Source organism: Equus quagga, chromosome 9, assembly GCF_021613505.1.
Source record: "Equus quagga isolate Etosha38 chromosome 9, UCLA_HA_Equagga_1.0, whole genome shotgun sequence".
NCBI lineage: Eukaryota > Metazoa > Chordata > Mammalia > Perissodactyla > Equidae > Equus > Equus quagga.
The window spans coordinates 954,015-972,182 of NC_060275.1; the positions used below are offsets into that span (position 1 = coordinate 954,015).

Consider the following 18,168-nt stretch of genomic DNA (forward strand, 5'->3'; position numbering starts at 1 on the left):
GAGCTATTAAAATCATATTCATGCATAATATAATTTTTTAAAAAACACGTGTTACCTGGTACTATTTCAATCTAGACATAGATTACTAGGAAAAGGGAAATCTTATTCCTTCCTTTTAGATTTTTCTTCTATTAATAAACATTCTAGGTTACAAAATACTCTGTATTGAAATGACATCCAAATTAATAAAGTGCTTGGTGTTAAGTGTCTATGCATACGTGTGCTTGTGTGTGTATATTAACTTTACAGATAACAAATAGACACACATATGAGATGTTTTTCATTTGACAGTATCTCAAAAGTAAAGAAAAGCATATGCCAGACTGGTAAATATTACAGAAGAAAGAGAAGGTTTTCACAAAACTGAAGGGAAAGCAGACAACACCTTGAACTCCGTCTGAGCGGAAACACCACGAAGGGCAAGTGTAACATGAAGAGTCTCGTGTGTGCAAGAGCCATTCAGGAAGAAGTGACTGTCAACCCACAACGCCCACCAGCCTCTGCAGGTGATGCACCTGGAAGGACCCCACAGGAGCCTGGTGGACGGCAGGGATGGGCGGTGCCCAGGAGCCACCAGTTCCCTGGTGAGCAATGTGCACTTTTGGTCCGGATTTACCTGAGCTCATTATTAGTTGGTGACTCAGTTCTACAACACATCAACAAACAGGCAGAGGAAAACCTAAGGAAGTGATGATTGTTGATACAGACTGTAGTCTTGCATGTGAGCATCTTAAGTAGATACCTAGGACTGCTAGGGTTGATTACACTGAATCAGTGGTTTCAAGTTATGTGACAGGTAAAAAGAAACCCAAATGAATGACACACAAATACCACCTGGGAACAGGGCTATGGAAACTGTGGAGCCTAAAATAAAGCCTGAAAATGGCCTGTCTCCAAACCCTCCACTGATCTCAACATGATCTGTGCACACACAACAGCCCTGATGTGTCTCACGTTAGGAGCCTGGAATGTTACAAGGATTCCAGACCACAGACTCACTCACAGGGAGCTCACTGCTTAAAATCTTTGGCAAATGCTGCAACCGCTAGGCTGCTTCCTTGTGTGAAAGCAAATAATTCTTGTTCTTGCAACCTCAGATAGCTCCTGTAAGGCTCCAATGAAAAAGACAAGATTTAGGTATGTCAAAAAAAAAAAAAGTCCTTATATATTAGAGATACAGACTAAATATTTACAGATGAAATGACGCAGTATTTGAGTTTCATTTCAAAATAATATGGTGGAGGAGAATGGCTATAGATGAAACAAAATCAGCCGTGTATTGATATAACTGCTGAAGCTGAATGACAGGTGTATGAGGGCTGATGATACAATGGTGTTGACTTTTGTTTACTCAAAAGGTGAAAAAAAAAGAATGCACCTTTAAAAAATGAGAAAGTCTTATTAATTATGAAGAAAAACAGAGGGATTGTTAAGAAACATATTTGATGCAGCATTCAATATTCTTAAAAATACTATGTTTACTGAGTAATTTTTACAAATAATTCACTAGGAAATTTAATATGAATAAATGGCTTAAGGTCATTTTGCCCTCTATGATTACAGAATATACAAATGCTTATTTAAAATTAGTCCCAAAACTGGTTCTTGATTTATAAATTGGAACTGGTAACTAAAGTAATACAATGTATTAAGATAATCAAAGAAGTCTGCTAATGTACAGGTTACCATATAATTAAGGCTCAGTTAAACTCAACAGTAGGGGATATTTTGCAAGAAGTTGGCCTCCGGAAGTCAATTAGCTTACCTGGGAGTAAGAATTCATGACGTGGCTCTGAATCTCATCCATCGTGTCAGTTCCATAAGACACAGTGCCCAGATGCAGCCGCTTGAATATCATCTCATTCTGGGTGAGGGTTCCTATAGCAGATGTAGCAACAACAAAAAAATACATGAACACAGGGAGCTCATCAGGAAGATCAAGACATCCCACACACTTTAGGCCAGATGCTTGTCATACATTTGAACACACCTCTGCAGCAAAAATGTTCTACTCTGTAACACCAAGTATTTTTAAATGTTATTTGTCATTATTTTCATTTTACTAGTGAGAACAAGAAGTTTTCTTCCTAGCATGTCAAGTTCCCTTTTTAATAACTTTTAATAGTGTGAAGGGTTCTGGTTAGAGAAAGAAAGTTTAGTCCTGCCTTTCAGTTCAGATCTGTTATTTGGTACAAATGTAATGTTCGCCTGTTCTGAGAGAGATGATTCAAGTGTTTCATGTCTACCTGTGACTCCATACACACCAGTTAGGATTACTGTTCAAAGCAAAACAGCTCATCTGATGCCGAACTCCCACCCGAACACAGAGGCTGTTTTAAGTTAAAAAGAATATTTTACAATGACTGTTTTAGAGATTGTTTTGATAAATCATCTTAAAAGAATGGATAAATTAGAGTTTCATAAACTTGAAAGACTGGCTACTATCAGGGATGCTCGCCAGTTGTATACATTTTTCCTTTTGCAAAGTTTTATGTCCCTTCTCTAATACCCTGAATAACCGCCTCCTGAATTTCATGAAAGTAAGCGGGAATAGAACATAATCATCAAAATTACATGAGAAGTGCAGTTTAAAAGGGTTTTTTCCTTGGTTATACCATCCTCATTAAATAAAGTAGAATGAACTTAAAATACTAGGTCATATTAAATAATGTAGCTAGCAATAATTCAGCTTCCAAATGAAATAAGGGAGTTCTATAAATGTATCAAAGATTTGAGATGAAAACGATAGTCCCACTATCTATAGCAAAAAGATAAAATTTTACACTAATTCCTATTAGTCTAAGTACAAAGTTCACCTCTATTAGGTGTGCCCAAATGAGCAGTTCTCTGAAAAATTATTTAACAAATATATTATTTAAATTCAAAATATTTTACTTCTCAGAGTAATTGACAATTAAGAATTTCCTTTAGACTTTTTTTCTCTGATATACACTGAACGTGAAGCATTATAATTTATAGTGGGGCATGGTAATGAGGCATAAATGCTAAGCAGTTTATAAATAGGAGTATGATTAATAATGCTTCTTTTAACCTAACTTCCTATTCCTAACAATCCTACATACACCACAAAGTTAAAGAACATCACAACAGACACCTGCACAGCTCCTACCAAGAACGGACTGCTATTTCCTTAGGTCTTAAACCACCTTAAGCAAGTGACCAAAGCCCCTGAGTGAGGAGGCCACACTCCATCCCTCGCGGCTGTCACCTTATGCCACAGGGACAGGCACTGGCTGCAGGGCTTGCCAGGTGCTGAGACGTGATCCTTTGCTCCGCTGAAGGGACCGTTACCGATCTTCTCACGCCAGCTCTCTGCTCGCACTTTCCCCACAGAGGTCCCTGCTCGCTGGGACTCACAGCCCAGCCTTCCCTTCCCCTGACAGCCTGCACGTTCCACCAGCAGTGTGCACCCAGGTGCCCAAGAGGGGCCTGTGTAGGCTCATATTCCCTCCTGCAGGGACCTCGCTGAGATGGCACAACCCCCATGCACTCAGCCTCCTCACTGTGAAACGCCTGCCCGAGGGCTGGGGGACAAGCAGGCATCCAGGCAGAGGCGTGACACGGTAGGTCCCTGAGCACCACCATCATCGACGTCACCCCTACCCTTCCTTTACTGTCTGTATTCCATCAACCCTCACAACTCTCAACCCTACCTCAGAAATGAGGCGCGAGCCCTCTGCCCCTCTGACATCTACTCTGGAACTCTGTAGTTCTGCCCTCTTCATCTCCCATCCTGATTTGTAAGCCTCTGACCGGTTTCCAGTCCTCTAACCAGCCTGATCCTCCTAGAACAAGGACCCCTTCATTCTACTCTCCCCTGCTTAAACACTGCCAGTGACCCTCCGCTGTTTCCAACCAAGCTCCTTAGAATGGAAAGCAGGTCCTTCAGTCGGCCTTCCTGTCAGATTGTAATGTTCCTTGCTGCAGCAAGGCTTCAGGATTCTCCAAACACACCATCAACTCTCACATTCCTGGAAACTTCCAATAAGCCTGGAATTCATTTATCTTTTTGGCAAAAAACTCCTTAAGAGGCATGACTACATGCTGGTTCTGGAGAACTTGCGTGCAAACCCCCACTGTCACCTGCAGGCTATGGAAGCTCACTGCGCTGCGTGAGCTCTCAAGCCTCACTTGTTTGTCTGCAAAACAGAGAACGACCACCTAGCTTGCATGCAAACAGCAAGGAGCAAGTGAGATAACGTGTCAAGTGTCTGAAACACAGAGGAGTGAAGGTGCCTCTCCCCAAGAAGCTTACGGCATGGCAAGCAGAGAGACACAGGGAACAGTTCTCTTTCTGAGAGGTAACAATGCAGCAGAACCTAAGTGCAGAGGCCCTGAGGTGCCTGGGGGAGGCGGGGACTGCATAAACCCCATGAACGACGGATGGTGATGCAAGGGGAGGGCTGGAGAGGGAACAGCAGGCAAAGCTGGAGAAACGACATGTGTCCCATCACCAAGGCATCCTGTGCCAGGCTTCTGGGTTCTGATTTCATTCTGGGGACTCCTGGGTGAGTGAGAGTGACTGGTCACCATGCTGGGGATGGGTCACAGAGGTCCAAGTCGAGGAAGGAGCTGGTATAAAGGTGTAGGTGAGGAGCGACGAGGTTGTAGGGGTCGACAGAAAGGAACAGACAAATTCCTGAAATATAGGAAAGCTGAGGCACCTGGACATCACTGCTGGACACAGAAGCTCCAAATCTGCTCAGAGCATGCTGAGGCCCACTGCCTCTGCTCAGGGATGCTGCCACTCACTGGGAAATAGGAGAGAGGAAAGTGGATAGAAGATGATGAGTCTGCTTCAGGAAATGATGAATCTGAAGTGCTGTAGGCAGACAGAGAGAGAAGACAGATGGCTATGTGCGGGGCCGGGGCTCAGAAGAGAGGGCTGGCCGGGAAGGCCTGTGATAGATGCTACTGCACATGTGTTTTTAGCCACTTGCAGAGCACACTGCACCTCTGAGCTGTATTTTGGTAATAATACTCCATTATCCTATGTTCATCATATATCTTACACTCCCAACTATGTCACGGGTATACCTTGCTGTTCCTTTCATCCCTTCAAATCAAGCACTGCATTTCATGGCATAGTGGCCCCACCAGACACCACTGACATTTGAATAGTTTTAAATTTATATGTAGTGCTGTTAGATAGCCTGGGGAAGACCCCTCATAAAGGCCTGCTACAGAAGGGCAGGGCGCGTGCTCATTCCCGTGTTATATGTAAGTTAATAAGGTGCAGAGAAATCCAGGAATCCTCACAGTCTGTTAGGAAATTAGTGAGACGAGCTCAGATGGTTTGATTACAATTTCTGTGTGTCTTCCACCATGTCAAGCTGCTTCAATTAGATACTTGCTAATTAACTTTTATGGGCTGTGCTAATATTTGTTGAAGAAGCTGAAAGAATGATTCAAAGAATAGATTCAGTTAAGGTTACAATGTATGTTAGGAATAAAAGAGATTTGGGGCCAGCCCCACCGCCAAGTGGTTAAGTTCACGTGCTCTGCTTCGGCAGCCCGGGGTTTCACTGGTTCAGATCCTGGGCGTGGACACGGCACCGCTCATCAAGCCATGCTGAGGCAGCATCCCACATGCCACAACCAGAAGGACCGGCAACTAAAAATACACAACTATGTACCACGGGGCTTTGGGGAGAAAAAGGAAAACTAAAATCTTAAAAAAAAGAGATTAAATTATACCTAGGAAAAAGGATAAGTCACTTTTAGAAAGAGATCAATCTTTTCTAGAAAGATCTCTTGGGCCATGTTTGATACATTTCAACAGGTTTTACAATAGTCAAGAAAAATAATCACAACATTTAAGCTATTCACATTAAAATAAATGTGAACAATATGGTATTCATCATACCACAACTACAGCTTTTGGGAAAAAAATTTATACAACAAGGGTGAATAGAACAAACCCTCTATCTAGCAACCTAGAACCTGGTAGATGAAGCAAGTGTTTGGGGTAAAGGATGTTGCCCACTTTCAGCAGATGTGTCAGCAAAAGCAATTCTTGACAATGCACCAAGGCAAGCTACCGCTTCTGCTACACACCCTTCGAGGCCCCAGAATGGGGGTGGCAGTGGCCACCTGGACTCGAGCCTTCTGAGCATGGCCAGGGGCCCAGTCTTCTAGGACACGTTGTCTACGCTGTCAAGTGGGGGTGCACGACTGCATTACTGTAGACCGCCTAGCTAGAGCATTCTACAATTTGACATTTAGCTCTAAAAATTAATGTGTTTATAATAAACTGTATCAGCTATTTTCACAAATATTATCTTCCTTGATCCTCACAAAGACCCTGGGAGGAAACAGAAGCACAGACTGGTCAAGTCACGTATCTGTGGCCAGGACTCAGCCAGAGAGCGTGCCGTGGTGTGCCACTGAGCAGTGTGCTTCACTGTAGATGTTTGTACTCTACATGAAACTCCAGAGGATCATTACATACTTATAGTTCTCTAGTTTAAAGACTATCACAGATATCAATGAAATGATGGCAAAAAGTAAGATAAATGTGCTTTTACATAAGACACATTCTAGGTAAAAGAAAAAATATTACACTGAAAGGAAATGTGACTCTTCTACTCTTAACGAAGACCTCTTTCCTATTTGCCAATCTAAAAGCAAGGTGTTTTGTTTGCCTGTTTGCATTAATTTTTATTTTGAAATAATTACAGAGTCCCAGAGAGCTGCAGATACACAGGGGAATTCCCTGTGCCTTCCCCAGCTCCCCGCACTGGTTGTGTCCTACATAAGGATAGTGTAACACCAAACCAGGACTCTGGCGCCATCCAAGTGTGTGTGGTCCTGTGCCACCTCATCGCATGCACAAGTGTGTGTAGCCACGACTGCAGTCAAGGTGCAGAACTCTTCCAGCTCTACACACACCTCCCTCACCAGTCCTTTGCAGTCGCATCCCTCCCTCACCATCCCCGACCCTGGTGACCACGAATCAGTCCTCCATCTCTGTACTTCTGTTATGCCAAGAATGGCCATCCAGGCTGCACATGTCATCTCCACTGACCGCCTGGCAGAGACTAAAGTCCAGCCCCTTCTTGGCCTTCTCTGACACCATACTGACCAGGGAGTTGGGTCACCTCTGGACGGCCAGGCAAGGGTGCAAGTCTAGGGTCCGACTCAGTCTTTGGGGACAGGGGGTGGGGTTTTTCCTCAGCTCTACTAAGATGTAACTGACATAGAGCACTGGGCACGTTTAAGGTGTATGACATGTTGATTCGATACATTTATATGCTGCCAAATGATTACCACCACAGTGTTCGCTGACACCTCCAACCTATCACAAAGCAAGGGGCCCAGTTGTCCTGTGGTCTTCGGCTCGAGTCAAGTGTGGAAGCTTCCGTCTTGCAGGCTGCTCCTTTGGACAGAGCGAGCAGCTCCTCTCGGCGTGTCTGTCCCCGGGGATCTCTGGGTTGCTGGCTTCTTTAGTGGCCAGTGCAGGTACGAGGCAGAAGAGCACCTAAGGGATTGGCCACTGTCATTCCTGAGGTCCTGAGGCCCCTGGCCAGTCTGCCTTCTTCTCCGTCCTCACGGTCTTATCTTGTGTTCCACGTGGAACGTCAGGTCTTAGCGTACTTGGCAGGAGGGAGAAGGGGAAGCACACTCACTCCATCGTTCCAGAACTGGATGCCTTCGTTTTCATTTTAAAAGTTGTAAATGCTCATTTGCCCTTAAAACACCCTGGGTCATCCAGTGTGTGTATAACCCTTCCTACTTTTACCTATAATCAGAGGACATTGATGAGACAGGTACACGTTCATAGACTATTTTTTCACTTGACAGTACACACGGGTATTTTATGTTATTTTTAGTGAGTATATCCTAAGTCCACCATGAAATACCACGTTCTGTTGGACTGTTCTCCCAAAGACAGATACTCAGACAGTTTCTAATTTTTTGCTGTTACAAAGAATGCAGCTACATAAATCTTCCTTCTGTGGGGTCGATTCTTAAAGACGGGATTCAGAGACCACCATCTGAACTTATACACAGGCCACACTGGTCTTCCACAAGGCTGTACGCATCGTCACACCCGCCATCCACACGCAATGACCAGCAGTGTCATTAACAGGCATCAGTCATAATCACAGAGCTGTTCAGAGGCACAAAGCTGTTTCGAGGCACTAGCCCTGAACTACATTCTTAAGATTCACAAGTTATACATTCATTTACCTCGTGACTTTCACACCTGTTTTCTGATTTAAAAAACTATTAAATTCTACTATTCACATATAACTTGCTAATAGTCATGTACTTAAGAGGTTTTGAGATGAAATATTGCTATAATAAAACATTTTGATTTTAAATTTATATTTTTTTCTTTAGTAGGGGTAGTAGTGTGAGTCGGACTGCACTGTTGTCAGCTGACCAGGATGCCCATGAGGTCAGGTCTCCTGCTCCCTGGCCTCAGATCAACAGGATGGAAGGGCTGCCTTCCAGGCTGGTGCCTCGGTGTCTAACGGTTCACATCCCAGCTGATCCTGAGCGCTGCTGCCCGCTGGTCACCTGGAGACTTCAGTGCTGATGCCCGGGTCGCAGCGCTCAGCAACCAAATCAGAACATCCAAGGACAAAGTGAGGCACCGAGATTCACAGTCTGAGAACCACGGCGTCCGCCTTCTCCAGATAACAGACAGCGTGTTATCCGGTGAGGGAAGGATCAGTTTTAGAGAATTGACAGTAGCACAAACCCCACGATTTCTATACGTCAGCTTTTAGACACAATGGTGGCTATTTCCAGCAGTTCGTACATTTGCTGCGCTTCTTTCCCTTCAAAATTGAATACATAATCACCTGGATTGGGTTCAACAAACATGCAAATAAAGGTCAGTAAGAGCTGCTTTTAACTTATCCAGTTACTTCCAAACTTATTTCCACAACCATTTTAATTGTATTATGAGAACTACATCTATTTTATTATTAGTATCAGCACATTTATTTTTCCATTTTCCAATTATTTAGAAAATAAAAGAAAAAGGAGTTGAAATACATGAATGTTGCTGTTATCAAGAAGGCAACAAAGCAAATACTTTCCCCAATAAGCAACACAAAGTGATCCAAAGTGACACAAAGTGATCAAAGTGATAAAAAGCAATCCAAAGCAACAGTCAGCTTGTCAAGGAGAGGATGTGGACATGCTGACTTTGAAAACTCACATGTATGAAGGCGAGCACAGGTTTCAACCATGCCTATTCAAACAATCTGGGCAACTTAAAAGAATATAAAAAGTGCTTACAAGTTAATTATGATAATGCAACCAAAATTCCTTATCTGCATAAATATCATACACAGCATACAACTGGTCACTTGAAGAAACTTGCCATAATTTATTCTGAATACATACTTTACTAAAAATTCATAAATGAAGTTAAGAATGTAGGAGCGAGACTTGGTGGGGCGTAAACAAGGAGCCGAGCCCAGGTAACTGGTCTGAGCACTTTCCTGCTGCTGCTCGTCCAGGGCACTGCGGCTCCTCCTGCTCTCCCTAGCACCAAACATGCTTACAAAGCAGCGTCATGGAAGACACACTACTTGTCCAGGGTAAACAGTGGCACAGGAAGCACAGCCACCCAGGGGAGCTGGGGCAGGAGCACAGGACGCCCAGTGAGTGGCGTCTGGGAGCCTGCGCGTCTGACGGGGGCTCTCCTGCTGCTCTTCACACACGTGGCCATTCTGTCAGGGCCATCAATCTTTGCTTCCTAATTACATAATTAGGAAATAATTCTTAGGTTTGAGGATTTAAATTCAGTATTAGATATAATTATTGTATGATAGTTGAGAGTCTTTAAAGGCAAAACAGGACTAACTACCAGACTGAGCTACACTTTTGTCTTTCACTAAACTAACTGTAATATAATGTATTTTAAAGTTCAACAAACTACTCTATTAAGAGCACTTAAAATACCATAAAAAATCAAATGAAGACAATTTTTGACCTGTAACGTCCAACTCCCTAGTTTTATATTTGATGAAAATGAGGTTAAGTTACTGGCTGAGGACACAACAGGTGATAGCAGAGAACTATGAGGTTGCATACACTATCGGTCTCTTTAAAACATAAGCATATTATCAAAATACATACATAAGCATATAAAAATACCTATTCAACACACACATAATGCCACTCTAAGATGCTCCAAGAGGGCGGAGCCCCACGGAGGGGTCGCTGTGGCGGCTCTGGCTTCCTTCTACGCAGCCATCATTGCGGTTTGCAATCACGTCCCTCTGGCCTTAGCTACTGAATGCCTGTCTCCCCTGCTGGACTGGATGCTCCTTGAGGACACGACCAGTGTCATTTTGTCTCCAACTCTATCCCCAGAACCTGACTCTTAAGTAGGAGCCAAAAGAGTTGTTGACTAAAGGAATATAAAAAAATGAAGCTAATGCTCTTTTAAAAAGAAGAGGCTGGTGGTGGAAGGTATGTAGGACATTGCACCAGAATTAGAGAAATGGAAACAACTGCATTTCTGTTTCTCAACTAGACTAAAGTATTTTCTAAGTGGAATCCAAAGCTGGAAGCACTGTGCAAAAAAGCAGAGGACACTTTGTATATTTAATTCTCTCCTGTCTTGAAAAGTAATTAGATTTATCTGAAAAATCCTTTTTTTCTTTGTTTATTGACTGCAAATTGTAGTTACCTGTGATGCTTAACACAGATTTAGGAACATGTAAACATTTTTAAAAGCAACATGACAATATGTTTAGAGACAATCCACATATATTCACATTAATTAATCGATTTTGGAAACGTGCCATTTCTGATGGCAGGTAGTAAAATATCTGCCATCAGAGACCCGGGGCAGGATCACTGCATTTGGAGTGAAGCTGCACCAATGATACGAACACATCTAAAAAGGAAATGGAGAGAGAGCAAGGCTTGGCTTACATGGAATCTGCCTCACGTGAAAATTATTCTTTAAATATCCACTTACATTCTGCCCTCAACTATAATATCCCCTTACCTAAACTTCAGTGGGCCAAAGAGGAGTAAGAAAAACTTCAGAAAATTTCTGGAAACTTTACAGATTTTAAAATTTACACAGCTTTCTTGGAGGAATTGAAAATGAAAGAATCCAGATAGTTATAATTACATGCCAATTCCACTTCAGTAGCCAATGTATTTATGCTGCTTTAGGAAGGAAGTTGATTTGAAGAGAAAAATGTTGATTTTGAATGTCTTATCAAATGCCACACTTTCCCAGTAATAATAGAATTTAACATGTGGAAATGCACCCTGGAAGGCCCCAATGGCATGTGGGCATCACTCTTGCTGTGTGTGTGCACATGCATACCTACAGCTGGGATAAAAAAGAACCTTGCGAAATTCAATTATGAATGTGAGAAACACAAAACACCAGGAACTGAAATTCAGGAATTTATTTTCTTTCCCACCCCCTCTGTACTTTTTTAGAGAAAATATGAAACATACACAAAAGTGGACAGAAGCGTGTCATGAAAAGCATGGTGCAGGGCCCCGCTTCAGCAAGGACCGCCTCAGGGCCTCACTTCTTCATGCAAACCCCATCCACTCTCTGTGTATTATGGCTGAGACCAACCTGAGACATGCCATTCGTCCATGAGCATGTCTGTGTTAGTAACGAAAGAAAGGGCTCTTAAAACAGAGAACCCCAATGTCGTCAGACCAAAAAGTAGCAGTGACTCCTAATGTCAAAGAGCAAGGTAGGGCCGTGCCTTCCAGTTGTGTCGTCAGCGTCACGTTTTTATACTGTTGTTTGAATGTGGACCCAGGCAGGTCTCCTGAGCCTCTCTAATCATAGCCTTCTCCCCTCTTTTTCCCTTGTAACTGAACTTATTAAAGCAACCAACTGACCGCTTCAGTGACCTGCAGTGCTGTTTCACACGCGCCTGCAGGCTCGGGATCCGCTGTAACCTGTGCAGGGCAGACAGGGCTCCACAGACCACTCTGCGCAAGCAGAGCTCTTCCACCAGGAGGCATGGCATCCGCTGCCTCTTCCTGTGATGGTAATGGGTGCTGGTGGTCAGTTCCTGCACCACAAATCCATCCTGGGTTGAAAGTGGCATCTGTTTGAGTCATATGGCATTTACTTTGGAGTATCTTTTCCTGGAGATTATTGAAGATGAAAAATCTGGCATTCCCAAATGCAAATAAATCCATATAGACAACAGATATTTTCCAAAACCAATGGCAAATCGTTACGATCACTCCATTCACAGACTGCTAGACACTGGGGTGCAGAGCGAATACTAGTTTAACACTTCGCTTTAGCTAGCTGTCTTCGATTAGCCTGGTGACAGTATTTCAAGTTCTGAGATTCCCAACTTCAACTGTGCTACCATATTTTGCTTCTTACTACCATTTGGAGAAATCTCTAGAGTAATTCTACACAAAGATTCCTTGAAAATATGGGGGGTCAGATAGTGCCACAGATACATACAAGCAGAATAAATACTAAATATGAATATACTGTTGGATTTATACATCTGGTTTAAAATAATTTAAAAGATAACTGGAGCCCAGGTTTGAACTATTTCTTTCTCCTTCTGGGTCATGTTTATAAAGCTTTGTGTTTAGATAGATACCTAAAAGCTCCTTGTTCAGTTGCTTAACTGAGCCAGGGAGAATGAAATAGAAAACAAATTTAGCTTCTGAAAACCAAGCAATTTAAATAGATGATCATTTTGGTGCTTACACTAGGTCTATGATCCATTTTGAGCTAATTTCTGTACATGGTGTGAGGTAGGGGTCCAACTTCATTCTTTTGCATGTGGAAATGCAGTTTTCCCAGCACCATTTGTTGAAGAGACTATTCTCTCCCATTGAGTGTCTTGGCACCCTTATTGAAAACCAATCGACCATAAGTGTCAGGACTTATTTCTGGACTCTCGATTCTATTCCTTTGATTTTTATGTCTATCCTTATGCCAGTACCACACAGTCTTGATCACTGTAGCTTTGTAATAAGTTTTGAAATGAGAAACTGTTGAGTCCTCCAACTTTGTGTTTCTTCCAAGATTGTTTTAGCTATACTGGGCCCCTTGTACTTCCATATTAATTTTAGGATTAGCTCGTCAAATTTCTGCAAAGAAGGAAGTGGGATTTTGATAGGGATTGTATAGAACCCATAGATCAATTTCGGGAATACCACTGCCAACTTAACACTTGAAGTACTGATTTTATCTTTTGATGCTACTGTAAATGGTACCGTTTTCTTAATTCTATTTCTGGATAAGTCATTGCTAGTGTACAGAAATACGATTCATTTTTGTATACTGATCTTGTATCTTAAGCCTTACTAAACTCATTTATTGATTCTAATGGATTTTGAGGAGATTCCTTAGGATCTTCTATATAAAGACCACGTCAGACACAAATAGATAGCTTTACTCTCCTTTATAATATGAATGCCTTTTTCTTTTTCTTGCCTTGTTGCTTGGATAGAAGCTTGAATGTTCACAGCAGCATTGGTCATTACAGACAAAAAGCAGAAACAACGCTAATGTCCATCAACTGATAAATAGATAAATAAAATGTGGTGCATCCATACAATGGGATATTATCCGGCAATAAAAAAGAATGAAGCACTGACACATGCTATGATGTGGCTGAACCTTGAGAATGCTGCACTGAGTGAAAGAAGCCACTCACAAAAGGCCATATAACGTATGGTTCCATTGATGTGGAAAGTCCAGAATAGGCAAATGAATTGAGGCAGGAAGCAGATTCGGGGTTACCTAGGGCTGGGGTGGGGGAAGGGGAAGGACGGGGACGACAGCTGGTGAGTACAAGGTGGTTTTGAGGAGTGAGGGAAATGTTCTAAGTGCAGTGTGGTGAAGGGTGCACAGCAGTTATTAGCCAAATGCTGAGAGAGTGATCTATCCTGACGGTTTGTCATTTGAATCAAACACTATGTAATGATAACTGCTGAATCTTCTAAAATTTCTAAGTTGCTAATAAATCATATTTCAAGCAGTTTAAAACTGATATATTCTAATCAATGACTAGCATCGCTCATCAAACAAACAATGAAATTTGGCTCTGTTATTTTGCTATTTGAACAAATGTATTCACATCTTGTTGGGTTAAAGAAACTGGAATATTTATGCAGACATTCCTTTATGTAAGTGGCACATACAATTTCTTAACATATTAAGATGAATCCTGAAAATAATTTTTAAAATTTCAATGATGTTTTTATTTCAGAGCTGACTCTGTAAAATGCTGAGCAGGAAAGTCAGTGGGGATTTCAGACTTTCTATTCTTTTGTACAGCAGGTAAGTAGTAAGATTCAATCAGTTATTAAAAGAGTCAACAATGCAAAATTATTTTTCAAATCTTAAATGATTTTCATGATTTCAACCAGTTGATAGTTTCCACAATTTTTGTCATCTTAATACAACAAAAGTTATGTCCCAAACTTGAAACTTCACAAAGGGGCGAGACTAACTTAGGCAGACAGATGTGGAGAGCCACCCCGTCAGAGAGCTTCACAGTGACCTGGTCATTGTGGTAGTTCTATGGACAGAAAGCGTCTGGGACAAAAGGTTTGTCTGTGATTCCTGAAAAAAAAAAAAAAAGGTGTAGTTCTTCAATAAAGCGGCCTTTTTGGACCACAATGAGTGAAGCAGGCAAAGAGGAAATTAATTCCTAACAAAAAAGCCCTGCAGGCATCATTCTCAGGGTGGCAACAGATGTGATTCGCAACCACGCAGAGGAGACATCACTGGAGAAGCAGATGCAAAGCTTTCTGATCAAATATTGCTGGCCTGTGATTTGGCCTCATATCGAAGCTCTAACACACTGCAGCAGAAGAGCAAGGGAGCGATTACAGCAGAGAAACAAAAGCAACTCTGCCTCCGGCTCCCAGGGACAGGCAGCTTCTCTAGATTGCGCGTAGCTGCCTGTGAAGGTTCTAGTAAAGCAAAGGAACGACCACAGGGAATCGGCAGCCACATGAAAGCACAAAGGCACTTAGATCTTACAATGAAGGAGTGGAAACAAAACTTCTAAGGTGATAACACTAATTTACCAAAGTGAGAGTACGCATGACTTTTAAAATACCTAACATTATTTAATGTGGAGTCACATATTATATTTGCTGTAAAGGAGGCTTTCTCCAAAGGTTATCATTCCCAGTACTGTGGGCATCTGCTCAACCACCGCATGTGCTGAGTATCTCACTCGGTCCAAACACCCCCAAAATGTTAACTACAGCACTCACACCCAAATGTTCACATTAGTAAACACCTGTACCAGTAAGACTGTTCACATTTGTTACAACTGAAGACCCCGGTCATCACCATCAGGCAGGAGAGACTGCAACTGTCCTCTGGTTCAAGGACACTAACAAACATTTCTAAGTCTTACTTGTGAGAGGTACAAGCTTTGTACATATGCACTAATGGCATACACACCATGCTCTGCTGCCTTTGCAAACTATGGAAACAGCACTTCCTCATCACAGACGATGCCACCCTATGAAAATCACTTGTGATTCAAGTCTAAACAATGTGGCATTTTAGGTAATAGATGCCATAATTAAAAAGCAAGTCCTAAAAAACCTGTTGTTTTAGTAGATGTTTTTAGTAATGGTTTTCTTCTACATGAAGATAAAAACTCTCTAACAAAGGAATTAATATATTGCTTTAATAGGCTGCAGCCTGAGTTAAGTTTTAAAATTTATGAGTTCTCTGCAGCATTGTTCTTTAAACAATGGCACTGTCAAATGCAACCAGTGAGAAGATTAAAGTTCTTCCAGCAGATTAAGTACAAGTGATCTGTCCTCCAGTTTCAGCATCATTTGCTCATTTATCACATAACGTCTAGTATTTCTGGTCAGTGTCAATAAGCTCTGTATCCTGGCAGTTAACAGATGTCGACTCCTGTCGAATGAATTACTTTATGTTTCACGCACTGGTGGCCGCAGATGTGTCACTATAGCAACATCATTAATTTCAGATCTTACCGGAAACGTGCACTCCAATCAAACCTAATTATACCACATTGCTTTCTTGTCCACAAGAAGGAAACTATAATGCAATTATTGGGATACTTCATTTTCTATTCTGCTGCGGAAAACGAGAGAGGCACTATGATGGACACTTCTTGTCAAAAAGCTGCCTGATGAAGCACAAACCCAATTTACAATCATAGGAAGGACCACCTCACAGTTACGTTAGCAACCTAAGGCTCCTTACACAACAGCTCATTCTTAACCATTTCAGCGGAAACTCGGGCCTCTCAGAAGATGTTTGCAAACTGCCTTACACCCCTATCTCTGATATTGAGAACTCAAAATTCTTCACCCTCTACCAAACAACCACCTACTGTCAGACCCTCTGTGACTATGGAGGCCACCACAGTGACCGCTAAAACCTGACCAACTTCTGATTTCCATCCTGAAGGGGAGAGCAGAAGAGTTGAATTATTTATGTGAACAAAGTAAGGAACAAAAAGCAGAGCATGATTACTGAAGTTCTGGGAATAAAAATGCATATCAGTAAATACCAGATATATGCCAGCTTCACCAGGACAATAATGCAAAGAGGGCAGACAGTTTTTGGAATCTGACCGTGCCTCGTGGTTATGTGTGCCTGACTATCCCAGTTATGTCCTCCTGTGTGAATGCCACCACAAAACCTTCCTGGCTGACAACACGCAGCTTTCCTCAGAAGGGTTAGGGGATTTACCCAAGATCACACAGCATTAAAGATTCTCCCCCAGGTCTGTTGCCAGGCTCCATCCGACTGTGTGAAAAGCATGTTTTCACAGAGTGAAAGCAAGGATGGGACTAAATCCTATTTACCTGCTTGCAGTAACAAGACAACGAGACACTTAGTCCTCTATTTGCATCACCACGAGTAGCCACAGCAACACTCCCTGCTCCGAGCCCCTGGGATCTTGACCCAAGGCTGACGCCCTCAGGAAGGAGGAGACCCAGTCCCTCCAGCCGGGCGGCATCTGACATCTACTGCTTTGACCAGGAATGTAGCAGGAGTCAGGGTGCGGGACCCTGAGACCAGGATGCAAGTCAAGAGTTCCCTGGAGATGGCTGCACAGTAATCGTGAAGTCCTGGGAGAGGTCACAGCTGCAGACATGGTGGGGAGATGCCCAAATGTAGATGAGACCGTCTCCCATGGGACAGACACAGTGCTGTCACAGGGCGTGCACACAGAAGTGCTCCACAGGGGCCAGCCCCGTGGCCGAGTGGTTAAGTTTGCGCTCTCTGCTTCGGCGGCCCAGGGTTTCGCCGGTTCGGATCCTGGGCGTGGACATGGCACCGCTCATCAGGCCATGGTGAGGCGGTGTCCACATGCCACAACCAGAAGGACCCACAACTAAAATATAAAACTATACACTGGGGGGATTTGGGGAGAAAAAGCAGAAAAAGAAAAAAGATTGGCAACAGTTGTTAGCTCAGGTGCCAATCTTTTTAAAAAAAGAAGTCCTCCACAAACAGCGTTCACCTTGTGATTATTGAGAAAGGTTCTGAAAAAAATCTAGACCAAAATAATAATATCAAGAACCCCATACAGTGTCAACATTAGGAACTAATGGCAGAAAATCTCCTCCAATAACTTCTAGTATAAAAAGGCCTTTTGGAAAATAAAATGCAGAAGATTTTCTCTCACTAATATATTTTATATAATTTTTCTATGATTCTTTTTAAATCTCAGGAACCAAGATTATTTATTAGGCTAAACCTTAAGAAGCATTGCTTTTGCCTTTTTAAAGTAGCAGAGTGAAACGTGGGAAGAAATAAGGTTTCACTTTTATGACTGAGTAAAAGCCACTTATCCTCAGCCTGAATGTAACTCAAATTCAACAGAGAGAGGTGGAGGGGCTATGGAATCTCCCACCATTGTTTAAAATGCAAAATAAAAAGCACTTTAAGGAGAAATAACATCACACAACCTTTACTTACTAATACCAACCAGCCAGAGACACAGAGAGAAAAGAAAGAACCAGTTACTCGTCAAGTTTTAGTGGATGCTCTCAGGCATATGCTTCCTGAATTAGGATGAAATAACAGGTCAATGTCATGCCTAGAAGTATTATATGCAGATTTAAAATGGCCACAAAAGGACTGCCGGTCCAGATGAGACGAACTAGACCATCCCTGCTCCTCAGTGATGAGCACAATCTCAA

General features: G+C 42.4%; 1 protein-coding gene across 8 annotated transcripts in view; it reads right to left on the bottom strand.

The window, feature by feature from the left end:
* ATP9B (ATPase phospholipid transporting 9B (putative)) overlaps nt 1-18,168 on the bottom strand; it is a 280,330-nt gene that overhangs the window by 60,405 nt on the left and 201,757 nt on the right. For all 8 annotated transcript variants that reach the window (XM_046672314.1, XM_046672313.1, XM_046672312.1 and 5 more), the window contains one exon: nt 1,766-1,878. In XM_046672314.1, coding sequence (XP_046528270.1) covers nt 1,766-1,878 — 113 coding nt within the window. The remainder of the gene's footprint in view (nt 1-1,765; nt 1,879-18,168) is intronic.